Below are 22,677 nucleotides of genomic sequence, written 5' to 3'. Positions count from 1 at the left end.
CTCACGTGTGTTAGCCTAAAAAAGAATCTTTTAAGCTGTGTACTGGCAAGACACTTTGTATTCCATTAAATGAGGGATTAACAACCTTGACCTTGGGCCCACACAATTCTTCCCTGAGCAGCATCCCCGGCCTCACCCCACTAGCCACGCCCTCCCCTCAGGTGTGACAACCAAAAAAGTCTGCCGACACCGTCGAATGTCCCCCAGAGAGCACAGATGCCCTTGGTTGAGAACCACAGGTTTAACCTAATCAAGCCAGAATACCATCATTTTGACACACGTCACTATAAAATGATTACTGCGACAGTCTGCATTCTTTGTTTCGTGCTGTCTTTGAAACCTGGTGTGCACGCTGGCCGCACCCCAAGTGTTCCAGGGCCACACGTGGCTGGGGGGTGGGGTGGCCCCCACTCCCCACAGCGCCGCTCTCAATCCTTCCGGAGCCAGCAGCTGAGGCAGCTGGAACAAAGGCGGAACAGAAGGGGCCAAGGCCCAGAGACGCCCGCAACACGGTCTCTTTTCTTCTGTGCTCGATGTCAGGGGCAGTGCCCTCTCTGACCCTTTTTCAAATACACTGAAAGCGCATCCTTAAAAGTGAAAACCGGGCCATAAAGGTCTGTACTTTTTTTTTTTTTTCCCACCAAGAAACAAAATAATAAATGGGCCTAGAACATCCTTTGGTCTGAAAGGCCACACCCAAGCCACCGCAGCAAGAATTCGTAGAAACAGGCCCCCTTTTATTTTTTTTAAAGCCACCACGTTTCCTTTCTTAATGACACGTTCTCCCGTTTGCCCAAACCGTCCACGTACTTGTCCGCAGCGTGGCAGATGGTGCCACACGTGTCCGCCATGTCGTCCACGAGGATGGCCACGCGGTCCTTCACGTCGCCCACCAGAACCATCCGGTCCACTTCGTTTGCTTTCTTCCTCTCTTTGTGAATCAGGGCAAATTCCACATTCAGCCTGTCCGCAATTGAGGTGACCCTGCTCCGAGACACCGAGACGCCGAGACAGAGGACAGACGAGTTAAACACTGTCAGCGTTAACAAAAGCTCTTACGGTTTCAAGCTGTAGTTTAGGAACGCGGTAACCAACCACACCCAAGATCCGGAGATAATCAGCTCTCACTAGAAAAGCCAGGCCCGGCCTGGGATGCACAGTAGGCAAACCACGGGGACAAGTGGGCCTTGTGTTTGTGGCAGAGAGAGAGACAGCATGAACAGGGGAGGGTCAGAGAGAGAGGGAGACACAGAATCGGAAGCAGGCTCCAGGCTCCGAGCTGTCAGCACAGAGCCCGACGCGGGGCTCGAACCCACAGACCGCGAGATCATGACCTGAGCCGAAGTCGGACGCTTAACCAACTGAGCCACCCAGGCGCCCCTCTTCCGCCTTTTAAAAATCAGCGTCCGACTCTTAATCTCGGTCCAGGTCAGGATCTCATGGGTCCGGAGTTCGAGCCCCACATCAGGCTCTGTGCTGATGGTGTGGAGCCTGCTTGGGGTTCTGCCTCTCCCTCTGACCCTCCCCCACTTGTGCTCTCTCTCTCTCTCTCTGTCTCTCTCTCTCTCAAAATAAGTCAATAAACTTTAAAAAAGAAAAAAGAGATCACGGGCATGTGTTGAATTACAAGGCTGTACACCTGAAACTAACATGACACTGTATGTTAACTAACTGGAATTCAAATAACAACTTCAAAAAAAAAAAAAAAGGCCTAAGACAACAGCCGTGTGTTTACCAGCATGAAAACACAGTGTATGTGAAAACAAAAAATTACGGGCAGAGGAAAATGCAGTTATTCAGAAACTGCCGTTTGCTCAGTCTGGGGTGCAGCCACGGGGCTCACAAATCCATGTTAACACGTCAGCTTATGCAAATGGCTTTCACTACACTCGGGGCCTTGAGATTTGTAAACCAGGAGTTTCTCTGCTCATCTATGGCAAATGCTCCAAAGTCATCCCCTCAGAAAGGGCAGAGCGGGCAAGAGAAAGGCAAGGTGGCAGGCCAGGCTTATCGGTGAGGCACTTGGTATACAACTCTTCTTTTCCTTGTATACGAGAGTTAAGACTTACTCCTAACAAATGATGTGGAGACAATGTATCACGCAGAAATCTTAGGCAGAAAAAGCTAGAACAAAAATAACATACATATTTTCATTTCCACTTCTTCTAAACCCGTCTTTCCATTCTTTCCCCCCAAATCTCAATTATTTCGTTTCACCAACTTCCCACAGCAGTGTCAGGTGAACGCAGACTATCTCAGCGGTGGTGTTACCTTCTAAGGTTTCTTTTTCCTTAGCTGTTCGCCCAATCGAGCTTCAAAGGCAATCCAAGAGTGACCTCTTGTGGCAATATTAAGTTTTACCTGCAACAAGTCAGGCTTTAAAGCTTTTACTAAGGCATTAAGTTCTAATTGATCAGATAATCAATTAGATTATTTTCTTTCATGAAATGGCTTTTTTGCATCACGCAAAGATGGCGCCAATAATGTCAAGTGCAGGTACCCTGCGTTACCTGTGTGGTTGTCCTGCCAGGTGGGGAACAGCTTAGTCCAGAATAGGAAGAAGAAAAGGAGAGGAGGTGGCAAAAAAATCTACGATGTGTGCCCCCAAAAAGCTGGACTTTTCCTGGCAAAGGTAATAGGGGTGGTTTAAAGGGGATCTGAAAAAAACAGCTGGCCATGAACTCTGGTTAGTTGATTCTGCATTTGGAAAAGCAAGGGTTGGCAAGTGGATGGGGGGATTTGGTATATAAGATGGTGTCTCAAATCAACAGGGATTCTTCTTCACTCTTAGTTCCAAAACAAATACCAGATGGAAGAAAAACCGGAACGTTAAAAAGGAAAAGGGCAATTTACTTTCAAATATATGAATTCGTGGGAGAAGAAAGATCGACAGAAGGGTGAATTCTTCCTAAACCCAGAAGCCATAACGTGAAAAGGAGATAAATGAGTACAGAAGAATGTTCTAAAAGTGCTGCGGGGAATAAAAATGCACCAAGGCAAGAAATCCTGCCTCCACAAAACTCCTAATGAGTCAAAGGAAAAGGCCTCCAGCCAATAAGACAACACAGGAAGGTACGAATAGGCCGAATAGGCCATCTTGGAAAATAAACATGCGAGAAAGGGTGCTTGACCTTATCCACAGCAACCAGAATTAACAGGAAAAGTGACCATATTATCACTATCTGGTTAATAAAGTCACCGGCATTCATACTTGGGACTGTCGACTGGTCTATCTTTTGGGAAAGACTTGGCAACTGCCCTCGGAACGTATCCTGCTTGCAAATGCGTACCCAAGGTAGGAAGTTCGTGCTGTAGGAGCGCGCGTCAGAGTACAAAACACAGTCCCTACGAGTGGGGGGGGGGGGGTCATGTGAAAGGAATTAGGACACATGCACACAAAGGACGTACCCCTCAGCTATAAAGAACGATGAAGCATTTGGGGCGCCTGGGTGGCTCATCGGTTAAGTATCTGACTTTGGCTCAGGTCATGGTCTCATGTTCGCAAGATCGAGCCCCACGTCGGGGTCTGTGCCGGCAGCTCGGAGCCTGGAACCCGCTTCCGATTCTGTGTCTCCCTCTCTCTCTGCCCCTCCCCCCCTTGTGCTCTGTCTCTCTCTCTCAAAAATAAACAAACACTAAAAAAAAAAAAAAAAAAGAACGATGAAACACTGCTAAGACCGAACAAGGAAGTGGAGTGGAGACTGGAGACTGAAGAACTGTGCACAGCACATCACCCTTTGTGTCAAATAAAAAGGGAGACATGTGCAAACAACAGAATTCTGAAACTGGGAAGAAGTGAGGTCTCTAAAGAAGGAAATGGGGGACGTTACCCAATTTGAAGGTTTGCTAACAGCACGTGTATTTTTAGACTCTCGATAAAAAACAGCATTGGGATAGGAAAGGCCACACAAATTTATGGCATCTATTCTTTTGGTTGGTCAGCTGCCAAAGTCTGTCTTTTTCTGCTTAAGGAAAAGGAATATGCCAGACACAAAGACCACGTATTACACGATCCGTCCATACGAAATGTCCAGACAGGCAACGCAGGAAGGCAAGACAGAAAGTAGATCAGGGGTGGCTGGGGGGAGCGGGAACACGGAGTCACTGGCTGTGGGTACAGGTTTCTTTTTGGGGTGGTGAAAATGTTCTGGAATGTGACAGTAGTGAGGGATACACTGAATACGCTGAAAACCACTGAGCTGTGCACTTTAAATAGGTGGGTTCGGGGGCGCCTGGGGGGCTCAGTCGGTGAAGCGTCTGACTTCGGTTCAGGTCATGATCTCGCGGTCTGTGAGTTCGAGCCCCACATCGGGCTCTGTGCTGACAGCTCAGCGCCTGGAGCCTGCTTCGGATTCTGTGTCTCCCTCTGTCTCTGCCCTCCCCTGCTCATGCTGTCTCTCTGTCTCTCAAAAACAAATAAACATAAAAAAAAATTTTAAAAAGCGGCCGCTTGTTCAGCTCTGTAACCCTGTATCAGGCTGGAGGAGTCCCCGTATATGAATGCAGATTCCACGGCGGCACTTAATGGAAGTTTCCAAGTAAACCACAATCGTTTCCAGCACGAGGAACTGCACAATGTCACTCCTGTTCCCCGGTGTTCTTAAGCAGACAACACTCGCTGTGCTTTGACCTGGAGGTCCCGGCTGAGGGCCCTGCTGCTGCCCGGCTGGGGTCTTTGCAAGATAACTTTCTGTTTCTGGCTTGTATGTATTTGTGTCTCCTTCCTGTCAACGGCCACTTCCTGCTGCTGTCGGAGGCCCAGCCCCACCTGGTCGTCCCCTTCTCCAGAGCGGGGAACCGAACTGTCAAGACAGCGGCTCGGCGCTCATCGAGGCTCTTCTGAGAATTAGGACCTTCGCTTCCCTGCGTGGCCTTTAGGACAGCTTCCTGGGCTCCTCATAAGCTTTTAAGTTTCATTCTAGGCCCCTCACTGGGCTGCAGGTGGACGAGGGAGCCAAATGAGGCATCTGCATTTTAAAGACGTCCTGAAGGTCAACCGTCACAGGTCACTCTCCCGGCACACGTAGCAGCTGGTTGGCTTTTGCACTGGACTGATGGACAGAGCTCTTCTGCTCCTCTCCCTTCCTGATGGAGACCCCTACCTGGGCACTCAACCCCATGCCACCCTGTCTTCCTCTCCCAGTTGGCCGCCGCACACTTCTACAAGGTCAGCAAGCCTCAGGCCGCAGTAAAGCACCCAGTACCGAATCAACGTTCCATCATCGTCACCCTTCATCGTGAACTCGGTACCGACTGCTCCTTAATTCCCGGAGTCTGCAAAGCCCGCGAGATTTGCAGCTCCGGACCGTGCTTTTAGCACCACGTCAATTTCTGTCCAACTCAGTAATCTTACAGTCCAGTAATCGTTCCGTCCCCCCCACGGTGCTGGCGGCCCGCCGCCGTGTTACCTGCACACGCTGCTCTGGGTGGGCTGCACCCTCCCGGTTTTTGAACTTGGATCATCAGGCATGAGGTTGTCTTCAGTGCGGAGTGCTTACTGAGCAGCTGCGCTGGTGGGATTCTCCCACTGCAGGAGCTCTGTAGCCTGGGATCAATTTTTGTGTAGATTTTCTCAGCGTAGGGACTCTCCTGCCCCACATTGTGCGGGGGTGGGGCGGGCACAGGGGCAGGATGCAGAGTTTGACGTGTATCTGCACACGGCACAGGCTCTCAGTTTGATTTCTCACGGGTGGCTAATTTGTCCCCCCACCCCCACCCCCAAAGGCCTGAATGAAGACTGTCTCCCTCCCTTCTCTCTGGAGACCTCTACGGGGACAGCTAACACTTAAATTACCAGCCTCTTCCTGGATCTGATACCCGAACCCCCAGGCCACTCGAGCACGGTTTTCAGCCCTTCTTCACTTCCTGGTCCCGGATACTTCCTTTGTCCTCGGTGCTCGATAGACATAGTTTTCTTTCTTAATCAGAAAAACGTAACTCAGGGCGCCTGGGGGGCTCAGTCGGTTAAGCCTCCGACCTCAGCTCAGGTCATGATCTCACGGTCCCGGAGTTCGAGCTCCGCGTGGGGCTCTGTGCTGACGGCTTGGAGCCTGGAGCCTGCTTCGGATTCTGTGCCTCCCTCTCTCTGCCCTTCCCCCGCTCACGCTCTGCCTCTCTCCGTCTCTCTCAACAATAAACCTTAAAAAGAAATTTGTTTAGGAAAACATAACTGAAAAAATACCTTAAGTAAAACATGTTCTTTGCTGGAAACAAATGTGTGTGCGTGCTTTTCTCATGAAGGAGGAAATGTTAAAGTTGACAGCACCCTTCTCTGCAAGACTGTAGACCCCTTACTCATTCATTTAGGAAAATAGAGCGTTAAGTAATTTAAAACACGTGCTTCCTTACCTAACACGTTAAAAAAAAAAAAAAGGAAAAGAGAAACGACGCGCACTTGGCTACCTTTTGGCTCCCCCGGCGTCAGGTGAAACTATGATACAGTTCTTCCACTCGGCGATGTTCTCCCGGATCCACTGCAGGACCGCGGGCTCCGCGTACAAATTATCCACGGGGATGTCAAAGAATCCCTAGGGAGAGCAGTAACACTTGAATTTTGCATTCAAAAGAAGCCTTTTCAGCAGACTCCCTTCTCTGAATTTTAACAGAATTAAATCAAAAGACAGATATGTTCCAGGAGCCTACTTCAGTCCCATCCATTATGTTTGGAGACACATTCTGTTATATTATGACTGCCTGTATTCTTTTTTTTTTTTTTTAACGTTTATTTATTTTTGAGACAGAGAGAGACAGAGCGTGAACGGGGGAGGGTCAGAGAGAGAGGGAGACACAGAATCGGAAGCAGGCTCCAGGCTCTGAGCTGTTAGCACAGAGCCCGACGCGGGGCTCGAACCCACGAACCGTGAGATCCTGACCTGAGCCGAAGTCGGACGCTTCACCGACTGAGCCACCCAGGCGCCCCCTGCCTGTATTCTAAGCAATAGGAGAATGGCTGATGCAAGGGAGTGAAGAGATTTGTTGTGTCTCAAGCACCTTATTATAAGCTAAATGTTTCACGTTCGCTGTATTACAGAGTAGGTACAGTACAATTCGGCCTGTTTCACAGATAAAGGAAGTCAGTTATGAAGAGGTTAAAAAACATACATTACAACTCTGCCATTGTCATGATTGTCAAGAAGCTGAGATGGGATTATACAGTTTACTACCAAGAAGCCATTCCCACCGCCCCAAAACTGTTTGGACAGAGGTTGGTGGCAGAGTCAGGTGATAACTACATTGAACTATAGTCCCAAGTTCAGTAAAGACGAAAATCCCAGAGAGCCACCGTATACAAACTCGACCACGAGTAACGTTACCTCCCTCGAAAACAGTTGAACAGAATCAGGATTTAACCACTTGCACTAAGCCCCCCGATCACAACCGAGGGCAAGAAAGAAAAGGCGGGAACCTGGATCTGAGAGGCGTGCAGGTCCATGGTGATGATGTGATCCGCCCCAGCCACTGACAGCATATTGGCCACAAGTTTCGCAGAAATCGGAGCACGGCTCTAAAAAATAAAGGCGTAGGTTTTATAACAGCAGAGGAGAAGGGAAGACATATGTGAACGAAATCAGCATTAACCACTTAAAGTCATTTAAGACTTTAGTCATTTACATCAATTAATTCTTAATAACAAGGAAGAAATTTACATCATAACAACAAAAGTTCTTCCTTCCATTTGTTTCACCCAATGTTCCCGGCTTGACACTGTGCAGCGGGAACAAGTATCAGAGAAGCAAACAATGAAACGGTTGGTTAAGCATCCAACCTTGATTTCAGCTCAGGTCATGATCTCATGAACCGCGGGATCGAGCCCCATGTCAGGCTCTGCACTGACCACGTGGAGCCTGCTTGGGATTTTTGCTGGACTTCTGTCTCTGCCTCCCTTCTCGCTTCCCTCTCTCTTCTCTTTGTGCTCTCTTTCTCTCTCTCAAAATAAATAAACATTCAAAAAAAGGAGAGAGAGGGACTGGTGATCATCAGAGGCCCCTTGGAGGAAACTGCTTTTAAGGTGTGGCCAGCAGAGGGGAGAAACCAGTGTTCCAGAAAGAGCAGCACGTGTGACAGCACCGAGGCCAAGAGGTCACATCTGGGGACTGAAAGCTGGGTGGCCACAGGCACTGGTCCAAGAGGGAGTGTAAGGGAATACTGGCAAGGGAGGCAGGGGCCAGCTGAAAGCCAAGGTCAGGTCTTCAAAAAGACTTGATATACTGCAGCTGGAAGCCGAATGCTGTCACGAATTACTACACGAAAACCAGACCAAAGAAAGAACAACTTCAGGTGATTAAAACTTTGGTTTTTCAAGAAGGGATGCAAGGTGATTTACTGACACTGTATCCTCTTTAAAGTTACCTAACTTCTCCATAGCTGTAGTTCCGCCATCATAAATCCTGGCCAATAACTGTCTACATCAAAAATTATATAAAAGGCTACACAGAGACTGAAGCTAGGAAAAGAGGTCAGCATTTTACTGTAAACAGGAATATGCTCATATACCAACCCCCCCCCAAAAAAAATATATATATATATATAAGCTTAAAAGATTTCATTCAGACTCACCCAATGTTATGTCAATTACACCTCAAACTGGCAACAAGAAAACATTTCAATCACAATAGTAACAAATGAACCATCCCTACAAAATACACAGAGTATAGAGTAGATTCATGTAAAAGCATACACGGGAAGGAATTACATCATAATGTCAACAGATCATGTGTACTTTCTCTGACACACCATACTCTTTTAAAAAGCAAACAAACATTACTTTATAATAACATACTGTGGACATTCGTAACGGGAATCCCCACAAAAATGGAGTCGGGAGATTTGGGAGGGGGAGCTTTCCCACCCTCCCACTCGTAGTCACTTGCAGACACAACCAAAGGGGCGGATGTGACCTTGCACAGACTTGACCTTGCACTTGGATACTGCTCTGCTACTCCAGAAGGAAGAGGTGCTTTTCCCGTGCCCAGGAAACAGTTCAGAAAATGAGAAGCCACCACTCTTTGAACCCCCAGTTTCCTCCAATGGACTTTTAGTTCCTAAGAGTCCCCCAACTCCCCCCTTGTCTCCTTCAAAAGCCTACCTTGCCTTTATGTCCCGGACTTGCCTACAATCTTGTCACAGCTTTTTTGTTCGCAATTCTCTTTTATTCCTGAATAAACCCATCTGTTGCTGGTAAAATAACTAGCAGTGTCTATTTTTTTTATATTTATTTATTTTTGAGAGAGCACAAGTGGGGGAGGAGAAGCCAGAGAGAGACACAGAATCTGAAGGAGGCTCCAGGCTCTGAGCTGTCAGCACAGAGCCCGACATGGGACTCGAACCCATGAGCCGTGAGATCATGACCTGAGCCGAAGTCGGATGCTCAACCGACTGAGCCACCCGGGAGTCCCTGGCAGTGTCTATTTTTAAGGTTAAATGATACTTGGTGATCAGAGGGGAGATCCAGAGAGGACCGCCGACAGCTGCGGGGCGGGTGAGCAAACAGGTGCACTACCCACGGAGCAGGTTCGGCCACTGGCCACTGACAAAATCCAAAGGCAGAGGGAAGAGCGGTAGTGAAACAAGAAAGGGATTGAGTTGAGCGAAGCCACCACCAGGAAGACAGCGGACCAGCATCTCGGGGACTGTCTGCAAAGTGCCAGGAACGCTTCTAGGTTTAAGTAAGGAAAATGCGGGGCAAAGGTGGGGGGTACATGCAGGTGGGTAGTGAAGGTCAGGGCAACCAATCATTTGTCTTGGGGTCCATCACGGGGGTCTTGCTGGCACAGGGAGGTCCTTACTGCTTGAGTGGTAAGTTTGGGTTCCCATCAGGGGATGCTGTGCCCTCAGGGCGTTCTGCCCGAGTTAAGAGAGAAGCTGGAGGGGCGCCTGGGTGGATCAGTTGGTTGAGCGTCAGACTCGGGCTCAGGTCACGATCTCCCGGTTTGTGAGTTCGAGACCCGCGTCCGGCTTGCTGCTGCCAGCGCAGAGCCCGCTTTGGATCCTCTGTCTCCCCCTTCTCGCTGCCCCTCCCCCACTGATGCCCTCTCAAAACTAAATAAAACATTAAAAAAATAATGAAACAAAAGAGATAAGCTGGAGAGGAGAACTTAATTAGCAAGTAGACTGAGGACAGAATGCAGACGGTTGAAGTCCTCTTTCAGAACCAGGCTGGCCCTCGGTCTGATTTCATTTTCAAAATCAGACTTTCCACTGGAACTGCGCCTCCCAGAGCTGCGCGGGACTTTCATCCGATTCCTTCTGGAACCAGGCTGGCTCCCGAAAACCCTCTAAGAAATGGGATCCCAGTCACCGAAATGTTTTGAGCGCTTTGAGGACACCCACCGCCCCGCCACCCACTGGGACTCTGGCCGGTTTTGTGTTTAAGCACTATGGGCCCTCCACACGCACATTTATAAATAAATGGACTGACTTAACCAGAAGTAATTTAGAACTTCAATGGCCACTATGGGGAACTTTCAATCTCCCCAAACTTAATTTTCTCAAAGCTGAATTGGACAACAACCATGGTTCGAAAATGACAAAACTGAATGGGATTTCTATTTTAATTGGGATTTTGAAGCTTCCAAACACTCTCGGGAATCTAAAATTGCCTCTCTCCAAGATACAATTTATAAACTGAAGGAGGCAAACAATTAAAAAGAAAAAAAGGCTTCTGAGGCCTCTTCTCCACCCCGCACCCTCCCACCACCAAATATTCAAACTTAGTTTCGTTGGGCGAAACTAGCCCAGTGGGAAAATCCTGAGCAGGATTTAGAGAAACAGACCCCTACCCTTTGGCAAGATGCTAGAAAACTTGCTGGAAATCGCCAGTAAGCAATTATAATGGCTTTTCCTAAGCCTGTTGACTGGAACAAAATTCAGGCTTACACACAGAAGCTTGATGAATCCATTCACGGTTATTATAATCGACCCCAAACTATCTTTAAAGAAAATTCTGGTCTTCCTTTAGGTGCTGAATCCATTGGGGTAACATTTAAGTCCATGTTTATGAATCACTGCTCCAGGATCTTTCCCCTTTCGTTAAGATGACCAGGATGGAATGGGCAACTGACCACTTCAGACTCGACTAACCTGGCAAACTAGCTTGCCTAGGTGAGTCACCTAGAAGAAAGAGGGCTAAAATTTTCAGTGTTCAGCTCCAACAAATGAAGGCTCCTAAACAAAACCAGAAGCGTAGTTTCTGCTACCGTTTCCTTTCCAACGTCCTAATTCCCCATGATGGGTGTAGACAGCAAGATGGAGTCACTCATGTCAAGCAGGAGCCTGTATCCAGCAGTGATGCCAACAGTTAAGGGCACTGCAGCTACAAGATTATCACCAAGACCAGCACCAGCTGACACCCCAAAGCCCCTAACCCGCAGAAGCAGAGTCTGATTTGATAATCACGCCCCTAGGGGTCATCATGGTCTCCTGGGTCCTCAAGATGGGGGTCCCGGGGTCCCAAGGGTGTTTCGTCCTTGAAACTTAAACTCTTCATGGCTTTGTCCTTCCTTATTAGTCTATTGGCTAGCTCTTCACCCCTTTGCTGTTCCTAGTCTAACTGTGGGATGGTTCTCATCAGTAAGGTAGGTACCCGTGCAATGGGAGCCTGGGACACGAAGGGCTTTGCCCTTTTCACCATCCTTTTTAGGTATTTACCGAGTGCCCGGATCTTTCTTTCTTTCTTTTTTGCAACCTACTGGCTGCTATTCACAACTTCTGAACCGTGTGCTGCTCTATTTCCCACTTATACCTCGCATGTGTATACAGGTTTTTCCACATTTTCTGTTCGCGTCTTTCTGCCAAGTTCTAGGCTAACTTGGCCAGTAGTGGCATTTATCTTTGCAACGTCCCCAAACGGTTTAATCCTTCTTAACCCTCCAAGTGCCTTTCTGAGGCAATCTCCCCTGGTCTCGGCTGTGACTCAGTTCCCTGCCGACCACGCCAACTGTCGCGAGCACGCCGTGAAGGCGCACGCACAAGTTGGGTCTTTGCGCAGCGCCAGCTGTGCTTGGTCCTAAAGCAAGGTGAACGTAATGAGAAAGCGGGTTCGGGATTCCAAACCCAGTGACATTGGAGCTGTGATTAACTTGGCCTCTTCCCCGCACACGGCGCAGGACCTAAGAGGAGGCACACGACGATCGAGATGACACAGGCGGTAGGAAGTGAACGAGGCCGCCGCCAAGTCCGTGTGCGGGCGCGCAGCTGAGAGGAGGCCCCGGGCCGGGTCCGCGCTCGGCCCTCCCGCTCCTTCCGTTCAAGCGGTGGAGGCTCTCCGTTCTCTTCGGCCGGAGCCTTCGGCGGCAGCTGCCTTTTCAGGCGCTCAGACGCAGAGGGTCACGTCTGTGGGGCCCGACCGCTGCAAAAGCCCTCCCCCTTTTAAAGGGATTTGGTCAGTCCTGGGCGCCTGCACCCCTCCCCTGCTTCTGCTGCCGATCGGTTCTGGGGCGTCGTCAGCCGGTGCCGGTCTCGGGGAGAGCTCATCCTTGTTTGTACCCTCAGCCGCTCGTATCATTGCTCGACGCAGGCCCCTGCCGGACAGGAGTGACTCCGTCTTGCTGTCTACAGTGGGGCTGCCAGGAGCTCCAGGCGTTCTTCCCAATCATCCCTCTTGATCAGCTCGCAGCAACGACTATCCAGATTGGGAAGAAGTCTGTCTCTGTCGTTCCCGACACCGCCGTAAAGCAGCCCCTGCCCCGGAGCGCTAAAACACTTCCAACAGTGGGGGTCTCTGGTCAACCTCAACAGGCTCCCATCTCCGAACCGACTCCCTTTTGTCGAGGCCCTTTTAGAGACATACACCCTTTCCTCCCTGGTTCCTCCACCCCTCCCTACTCATTCACTGGGCCCAGATTTCTTAGAAAAATAGGCCGGAATTTCTCTCTCCCAAAAGAGGAAAATAATTCTAGAATTTGAGAGTAGTAATCAAAACAGCCAACAGGGGGAAATCGATGACCCGTTGGCATCTTTTCCTATGCTCTGTCTCTGATGGCACTGTGGCAGAGGCTGGGGGTACTGACTGCTGATCATTTATTCCTACTGGCTCAGCTACCGTCCTCTTTAGGGGCAAAGTCTTCGACGGACACCAGCAGAATCCACAGAGTACCTCCCATCAAGATTCAAACTGATCCCTAGAATTAATAGCCTACACACAAAGAAGCCTTTCAAGGCATCATGCCCACCGCAGAGGATTACAAGGCTCAGGGCCTCATTATCCCCTGCACTGGTCCCTGTAACACCCCAATTCTACCTGTGAGAAAACCCAATGGCCAAGGACAGAACTCTACCCAGGACCTCCGAGCACTGAACAGCACTGGGGTCCCGTGGCACCCCACTGTTCCCAACCCTCACGGGCTACTGACATCCATTCCCACGGATCTGTTCCCATGTGCCAGCTGATAAGGATAGCGAGTATCTTTTTACCTTCATTTGGGAAGGATGGAAAGACACCCGGAAAGTAATGCCCCAGGGTTACACAGAGTCCTTAACCCTTCACAAACCTTAAAAAATGATTTGGATGACACAAAGTTTTCTGCCGGCTCTATCTTGTCACAGTACACAGGCCCTTTGCTTCTGTCCCCGTTCTCAAACCTCTACATGGGAAGACAACATCCACCTGTTAAAACCTTTGGCCTTAAAGGGACATGAAAGTCTCCGCAGACAAAAATGACAGTTCGTTCAAACTCGGGTTTGATATTTAGGGTACATGATCTCAGAACACAGACCAGATTTGGATCCAGGTAGACTCTAAGGCATCCTCAATTTCTCCAAACCTAAAACTAAGTGCCAATCACAAGGCTTTCTTGCACTGGCTGGCTATTGTCGAAACTGGATTCCGAACGTCCCTCGCACGGCTCAGCCTCTGTGCGCTTTACTAAAAAATAACAAACCTAACCCTACTATTTGCAAAGAGGGGGATGACACAGCCCCTTGAGACTTGAAAGCGAAGTCTACCAAAAGCCCCTGCCCTCAGATATCCTAATTAGCAACCTGCCTTTTTGTGAGCAAGATGTGAGGGGATGCCCTTGAGTCCTCCCCCAACATCATCCCAAAGGGTATTACAGCCAACCAGCCCCTCTGGCTGGGGGACAGTCCCCTTGCCCCAGGGTCATTCCTGCCACTGTCCTCTTAGTCCAGGCCACTGATGAAATAGAAAGAGCAAACCTAATAGACACCCCTGCTAACTACTCCTCATCCAAGTAACTCTCACTGCGAGAGCCTTACCTGGGCCACCTTCTCCCCCCCTCCCCTGATGAAGCCCCTCCCAAGTGCCTAAGGCTGACAGATCACCTTTGGACTCCCGGTGACAACTTATAGGAAACACCTCTCACGATACACACTTTTCCCGGCTTACTAAGGGTTCTTAAAGAATAAAAATGGGAGGGGCACCTGGGTGGCTCAGCCAGTTAAGCGTCTGACTCTTGGTTTCGGCTCAGGTCGTGATCTCACAAGCCGTGGGTTCAAGCCCTGCATCGGGCTCTTTGCTCTCAGCACACAGCCTGCTTGGGATTCTCTGTCTCCCTCCCTCTCTCTCTCTGCCCCTTCCCAGCTCATGCTCTGTCTCAAAAATAAACAAACATTAAAAAAAAAAAAAAAAAGAATAAAAATGGTAAATACCATGCTGGACATGCTACTACAACTCCCTTTGAAGTCCCTGAGGCCTGTCACCTTTATCTTCAGCTACTTCGGCCAACAAGGCTCACTTATATGCTCTTACTCAAGCCTGTATTTTAGCCGAGGGCAAAACCACAGACATTTATACTGATAGTCAGTATGCCTTTGGAGTAGCTCATTATTCTGGAATGTGAAGGCAGCAACAAGGTTTCCTTACCCCCAGCGGGGATGAGCTTAAAAATGGCCCCTACATCCAACATCTATTGGGTACCATACTTTTGCTGGCCGCTCTGGCTACGAAGGTTCCCAAGGGGTTCCAGACGCGACCCCCTGGGGGCCAAGGGATACCACCTTGCTGGTATTTCCACGTGCTGCTCTCAAGGAGACTGACACCCAGACCTCTGGCATGTTCCAAAGGGACGTTCTTTCAAATGACAAATGAGAAAAATTGACCGGAGATGCCCAACAATTAGCCCCAGAGGAGGAGAGTCAATATCTGGAAATCTAACAACTATCGGTTGAATAAAGAAAGCAAGCTCGGGTTTGGACCAAATCACGATCTGGTCCTCCCGGAAATTCTAAAGCTCCCTCTGTGTCCCACCACGCACACATTCAACCATCGGCGGACTGACAGAATGATAGCATTCATGAACCCATATCGATGGGTTCCTCATATGAGGAAGGCCGCAAAAAGGGTCTAGTTTACTTGGCTTGTCTCAGTGGACCAACTGAGGTTTGGCAAATGGATTTCATGCAGCTCCCCCCATCTCATGGACAGAAGTATGTTTCAGTCATGGTTTGTATGTTTCCTCACTGGACCGAAGCGTCCCCTGTAGACAGGCCAGTGCCTCTTCTGCGGCTAAAATCCGGTGAGAAAAAAATGACTGTGTCTCAGATCCTCCCCCTTTTGGAACTCATACATTGTCACCCTTGGAGATAGAGGAACGACCGTGCATTCTGGCCCCTCCCTCTTTGACCCACAGTTGATAAAAGGAGACATCTTCAGCACTGTAAAGGTCTGGCTGCTTCTATTAAACATACCCATGCTCTGCTAGAGCAATCTTTTCCTGGCGCACAGGAGACAACGATCTTAACTGCTCACACTTTGCCACCTGGAGGATCTGTCTGTTGGGAAAGACACCACCTCCATGAAGAGTCTTCAAGCTCGTCGGAAAGGCCCTTATCAGGATCTGTTCACCAACCCCTGTGCCGACGCTTAGATCCACGTGACACATCTAAAGAAAGCCCCAAACCCTGACGGGACCTGCATACCATCTGGTGACATGATTTCCTGGAATCGAAGCCGACAACATCTGGGGAGACTGCTTTCCCAAGCCGTCCGGCCCAGGCCTGTGTACTTTTTTCTCACTGTCACTTCTTTTGAAGAAAGAAAATGCCCTTTATCAGCATTTCCCAATCTCTCACAAAGGGGGAAACCTCTTTTGATGATGACCTTTCCAGCAACCGCCTCATTACGATCTTGTGAGCGTTTCCGAAGGGTTAGGAAGCTCAGAACCCACAAAAGCCTTTCTTTTGTCTAAACTAGGAACGGACTCTGGATTCTTATCCAGATTCACGGTTTCTGAATCCACAACTTTATGGGCTGTTACTGACAACACACATGGCTCTAAACAGCTCTTCTGAGAGAACAATAGGGTTTTAAAATGTCCTTCAAGTGTTGCTATTCTCGCAAAAGGGCTCATTAACTACTGCTTCATGGTTACACGTGGGCCCTAGGTTCCCAAATGCACTCGGTTCCGCGTGCTCTTACAGTAGTTCAAGATTTTGGTGCATAGCCACCTCAGGAGATGACTTTCGGGAGGCAACATGACCCCGGGATGGCCTTCACAGCGAGAAACCTTTCTTCCCTAAGTCCAAACAGGGCCTGTACATATCTTCAGACCCAGGGTTCTGGTTTAGAACCAACATACACTTTGGAACGGTCACGTTGCTTCTGACCGCGCACTTGCTGTCTATCAATCCCCCGCAGAAAGGATGTGCCCCCTAAGCTGATGCTGGCTCAGTGCTCACCGTCTTGAGAAGATACAGACTTCAGATGGGAAAATGCCTGACGGCTGTCCCTCCTAACCCTCCCTGTTGCTCAATGTGGCTTAAGTGGTTTCCAACTGCTGTCTACTCGCCCTCCGAGGTGAGAACGTGACCACCAGAGAAGGTCCTTCCTGGCACTGAGAGATAAAACCACTAAATGCAGAGAACCTGACTGCTGATCTGCGATGCTTCCAAGGAAAGATCCTGATCAAAAGGGGGGAATGTGAACAGCAGTAATGGGAACCCCCACGAAAATGGACTCGGGAGGTTTCGGGAGGGGGAGCTCTCACGCCTTTCCATATGCCTTGTCCATTGCAGACTCAACGGGAAGAGGCAGACTCGACCTTGCACATGGACACTGACTATTCCACTACTCCAGCAGGAGGGAGAAATGTTTTCCTCATCCCTGACAACAGCTCTGCCGACGAAGAGCCACCATACTTCAAACCCCCAGTTTTCTCCAACTGACTTGAAGTTGTTAACTCATCACAACCCAGCTACCCCCCTTTGCTCCTTCAAAAGCGTACCTTTCCTGTGTCCTCCAGAATTGCCTACTTTTGTCTGTTTAGTTGTTTAACGTTTATTTATTTTCGAGAGACAGAGAGAGACAGCGCATGAGCAGGGGAGGGGCAGAGAGAGAGGGAGACACAGAATCTGAAGCAGGCTCCGGGCTCCGAGCTGTCAGCATGGAGCCCGACGCGGGGCAAGAACTCACAGACCGTGAGATCGTGACCTGGGCTGAAGTCAGACGCTTAACCGACTGAGCCACCCAGGTGCCCTGCCTACGTTTTTTTTGTTTGTTTGTTTGTTTTTTAATTCTTGAATAAACCCACCTTTTGCAGTAAAATAACTGGTAGTTTTACTTTTAAGGTCAGCAATACATATATAACATGCACATACATTCTTTCCAACCTCAAAATGTGAACAGTGGAGGTTTCCAGAAAGTGAAAACATCTAATAACACAAACTCTACCACGTCGAGTTTTCAAGGCTTAGTTATCTGCCTCAATGACTGTGAGAATGATTTAGCTTAACACAATTTCAGGATAATTAGAAGAACAAATTGATCACCGGGACTTCTCTGTAATACAATCTGATTCTCGATGCTAATCAAAGTGGGGCTCTTCCTACAATTCTATAATGGGCAAAAAACATTCCTCCGTGGTATCTCGCATTTGCTCCTTCTGAGATCCAAACCACAGGTCATTTCTAAACTCATACTTTCTGATTTCCTTCTCCAGACCTTGTTTACAAATTTGGGTTTTGTCCTAGGAGTTTGGCTCAAGAGCCGACTAAATCTTGCAGGAAAGATTTGCGAGTTAACCGACTTTACAGCCACTATGAGAACAATCAGCATGGCATTTCAACAAAGGTAGCGTTAAGGAACAGCAACCAAAAGTAAAATGTTCAACTCCCCTGATGAAAAATGGAGAAAAGTCAAACATTTTGTGAGGCGGCCCAGCCATGACCAAGATTCTCTGGATGCTCCAGATCTTAATCAATGTATCAGACGCTGCCCTGCTTAAAAGCATACATTTGACAAGCGGTAGAAATTTACAAGATTACAGAAACTAACATCAGGATAACTGTGCTCACTTTTTCCAGGTAAAAAATCGAAACAATTTGATAATTGAAAAGAGAACATAACCTTGAAAATTATTTTGAAAAAAGCCTCAAGTCCTCTATCCTCTCAGATAACTACACTTGATCTTAGCCAAAAGGCCAAGAAGCAATCTTCTGCCCTCTCAGATGTAATGATTTCCAGCTTTGCCCACGTCATACTATCTTACCAGGGAAGGAAACTAGCAATTATTGAGTGTCCACCACAGCAGGCGTCGGCCAAGTGCGGCCCAGGAGACAAACCCAGGCTGTGGTCTGTTTCTGCACAACCTATGAGCTGAGAATGGGTTTTACGTTCTTAACAGGTTGAAAAACAATCCAACGAAGAACACTTTGTGATGTCTGAAAGACACATGAAATTCATAGAGCCATGTCCAGCAATACAATTTTATTGGAACACGGACACATAGCCCTTCATCTACATATCATATATGGCTGCTTTCATGCCAAAATGGTAGAGCTGACCAAGAGATCTGGTGGTCCACAGAGTGTAAAAATTTGACACCCGGCTCTTTTTGGAAAAAGTCTGTCTACCCACATGTTTATTATATGCCAAGTACTTCAGAAAAAGTAGCCAGTACTATCCTTAATATATAGGTGAGCTAAAAACTGAGAGTTTAAGCTACAGTTACAAAGGACGAAAGGAGTCAATGGTGGTACTGAAATTCAAACCTGAGTCCACTTGATTCCAAGGTTGTGATCCCAGAGCTCAGACTACAAGACACCCGGCATTTTCCAATTACTACATCAGCTTCCTTTCTCCGTGTTAGCAGCTCATTGTGCTGATGTGTAATGGCTTACGAAACCATAAGTTTTCCTTCACTGTCCAAGCTAGTCCCTGGCTTTTTGCACATACAGATGAAACCAAAAATAAAATTTTACAGGTGTGTGGGCCTTGCTTCAAAAGAAGCAGGAAGAGTAAACATCATGAAGCAGGTTTTGAATTAGGGTGAAAGGCTGGGGCGGGGCACCTGGGTGGCTCAGTCGGTTAAGCGTCCGACTTTGGCTCAGGTCATGATCTCACGGTTCGCAAGTTCGAGCCCCATGTCGGGCTCTGTGCTGACAGCTCAGAGCCTGGAGTCTACTTTGAATTCTGTGTCTTTCTCGCTCTGCCCCTGCCCTGCTTGCACTGTGTCTCTGTTTCTCAAAAAGTGAATAAACGTTTAAAATATATATATATATATATATATGTGTGTGTGTGTGTGTGTATACACACACATATATATAGATATAAAGCTACAGCCTATATATATATATATATATATATATATATATATATATATGGGCTTCTTTGCACATAACTCTGAATAGGTCAATTACACAGAATTTCATCGTGTCTCAGACATCATGGGTAGCACAGTCCTATGGGAAGGAAAAGGACGAGAGAAACCCAGTGGGCTGGATGCAGCCCAGGGATCCCCCCGTGGCTGAGGAGAATTTTCTTTCTGAGCCCAGAGAGCAAGGGCGGCCCATGACTTCCCGTCACATTCAAACACTGTAGGGCCTCTAGCCGATCTAAGCAAAGTGAAAAGTGGGGAGAAGGGTTTTCCCACATTCGGGGTGTCATCGCTCAGCCCAGTTCCTGGTAAATGAAGTTTGCTCACGGGCTCAGGCCACTTCTCTCAGGCACTTCTGAATCCCTTGGTACGCTCCTTCCAAGGAGGTTTCATGGAGATCAGAGAAGCCAAGAGAAGACAGAGCAGAGGTTGGAGGGATGTGGCCTTGAGCCAAGGAGCGAGGCCACCCCCAGAAGCTGGAAGAGGCAGGCAGGATCCTTCCCTGGAGCCTGCAGCCGGCACAGCTCTGTCACACCTCGGTTCTCGACCTCCGGCCTCCAGGACGGCAGGAGAGAACATTTGGGTTGTTTTAAGCCCCCCAGTTTATAGTAATTTATTACAGCAGCGAAAGAAACCGGACGCCAACAACCGTCCGCGATTCCTTCTTTTCTAGTAAGTTATCTCTAACAATAAGCCACACAATTTCTGAACTCAGGCCTCCCTCCGCTGCTCTCCGTGCAGGCTCTCAATGGCTATCCACGTCCGTGCCTGTGCGTTGTTGACAATGAACGTCTTACCTCTTCCATCAGCAGTTAAGCTTGGCCAAGTGTGGAACTGTCCGATGGGGTTAAAAACTAAAAACAGCTTTTATAAAAACCTAAAAAAAAAAAAAAAAAAAAAAGGGGCGCCTGGCTGGTTCAGTCAGAAGAGCACGCGACTCTAGACCTCAGGGTCGTGAGTTCGAGTCCCACATGAGGTGCAAGATTACTTTAAAAATAAGTTAAAAAAACACAAGGAAACACTAAAAATAGGTACCAGGTTGTTTCAAGACACACACTTACAACCATGTGATGCAGACGGCATGAAAGGAAACAGGTGTGCAAAATGGCCCCAAACGGAACACGCGCCCAAGCGTCCGACACCAGGAGAGAGGGTAAAGAGTGAGGCAGGTGCCACAGAAGAGGTAAACCCGCTAGTGTCTGAGCAACTCTGTAGGGCTCTCCTCGTCAGCACGGTGGGGGGATGGGGGGCACCACTGGCAGAGGCCGGAGGCCAGGAGTGCGTTCACACCCCCTGGAAAGCAGGAGACGGGCGCACACAAAGGACCAGGGCCAAGCAGTGCCGGTTTGTCTACACGACAGAGTTCATTATGAATGAACGTGAGCAACACAGTCTGAAAAACACAACCTTGGAAACAGAAGTAACAGCAAACTGGATGCTCACAGGCAAAACATGCAGCAGTCTCGACTGGTATCAGTGAAGGAAAAGTTAGGGCTATGTGCATGCGGGACAGGGGCCGCGTAACAATGAAAGGAATCATTTACCCAAGAAGATACAACGCACTGCTTATCTTAGCACCGAATGCCAAAGCAAAAGGAGAACCCGATTGCAAATCACAGAATACCGAATTGACTAAACTTCTTGCTACACAGACGAGAAACAGCAGAATATCATTGGCTCCTTTGTGATATGGACAAAAGTGAAGATGCTAACAGTCCCATGGAAACGCACAAATGGGAGGAATACCTAAGACAAGAGATCATACTTAGGGGACAAAAATGAATGGAAGTTTAGTAGCTAAAGATGCAGACAGAGACAACTTCACAGCAGCACATGGGACTTAAGGTTCTCGCTGCCCTCAGCTAAAGCTACATCACAAAGTGATACAGACACACGGTCACGACGTCACACACACCCACTCTCATGACCAGCCACTTGTTTTTGTGCTGCTTGTGAGGTAGTAATGGTTTTTACAGGACTAAATAGCTGGATGAAAAGAAAAAAAAAAAAAAAACAAAAGAAGAACGTTTTATGGCAAGTGACAATTATATGAAATTCACATTTCAGTCTCCATAAATAAAGGTTGCACTGGAATCCAGCCACACCCGCCATTTACAACCCAAGTTCAGCTGCTGCCACAGAGACCAGACACCCCTTTACAGAAAAACGATGCTGACCCCTTCTAATCGATACAGGGTAAATCATATCTCAACTGCAGAATCGAGTTCTGGAGATCAAATTTCTAGTGAGAAATTAACAGACAGCTGTATTCGGCATGGGGCCTGGGAACCATATCTGAAGAGGCATTACAATTTAGGGGGACCTCAGTATGGGAATTCAAATTTATAAAGGAATTTTGGGGGCACCTGGGTGGCTCAGCCGGGTAAGCCTCAGACTCTTCATTTCAGCTCAGGTCACGATCTCATGGTTCGTGGGATCAAGTCCCATGTCGTGTTCCATGCTGACAATGCTGAGCCTGCTTGGGATTCATTCATTCATTCATTCATTCATTCATTCATTCATTCTCTCTCTCGCAAAATAAATACATAAACATGAAAAAAAACTTTATAAAGGGATTTTTTTCATATATGAGGGAATCTCGTATGCTGTTTGGAAATCTGTGTTGTTTCAGAAAGTAAATTAGGGTGATAAATGGAGGTGTATCGGGGGGAACCCTTCTCATGATTAGTCACCATATCACAGAACAGCCGTGTGTCTTGCAAAATGGAAGAATTCACACGGAACCCGACTGAACAGCTACCTATTCGTAAGATATAAAGCAGATAAAAGCTTAGGGGTTGATCCCTATCGTGGTTTGAGTGATATCCCCCTAAAACTCGTCCACCCAGAGCCTCAGAATGTGACCTCATTTAAAAATAGGGTGTTTGCAGGGGCGCCTGGCTGGCTCAGTCACAAGAGATTGCGACTCTTGAGCTCGGGGTCGTGAGTTCGAGCCTCACCTTGGGTGTAGAGATTACTTAAAGAGAATTTAAAAATAACAATAAAAAAATACAAATAAAAATAGGGTGTTTGCAGATAGAAGTAAGGCAAAGATCAAAATGAGATCACTCTGGATCAGGATGGGTTCTAACCCAACGACTGTCCTTTTATAAAAGAAAAGTACACACGG

General features: G+C 48.1%; 1 protein-coding gene and 1 pseudogene across 1 annotated transcript in view; both read right to left on the bottom strand.

Annotated features, from left to right (window-relative positions):
* Positions 1-22,677, bottom strand: part of PRPS2 (phosphoribosyl pyrophosphate synthetase 2) — a 35,591-nt gene that overhangs the window by 4,950 nt on the left and 7,964 nt on the right. The window contains exons 3-5 of the mRNA XM_045470770.1: positions 7,406-7,504; positions 6,403-6,527; positions 811-984 (exon numbers count right to left, since the gene is read on the bottom strand). Of these exons, the coding sequence (XP_045326726.1) occupies positions 811-984; positions 6,403-6,527; positions 7,406-7,504 (398 nt within the window). The remainder of the gene's footprint in view (positions 1-810; positions 985-6,402; positions 6,528-7,405; positions 7,505-22,677) is intronic.
* LOC123595583 lies at positions 18,229-18,384 on the bottom strand (annotated as a pseudogene).

This window comes from Leopardus geoffroyi, chromosome X, assembly GCF_018350155.1.
Source record: "Leopardus geoffroyi isolate Oge1 chromosome X, O.geoffroyi_Oge1_pat1.0, whole genome shotgun sequence".
NCBI lineage: Eukaryota > Metazoa > Chordata > Mammalia > Carnivora > Felidae > Leopardus > Leopardus geoffroyi.
This window is presented reverse-complemented; position numbering and strand designations above follow the sequence as displayed.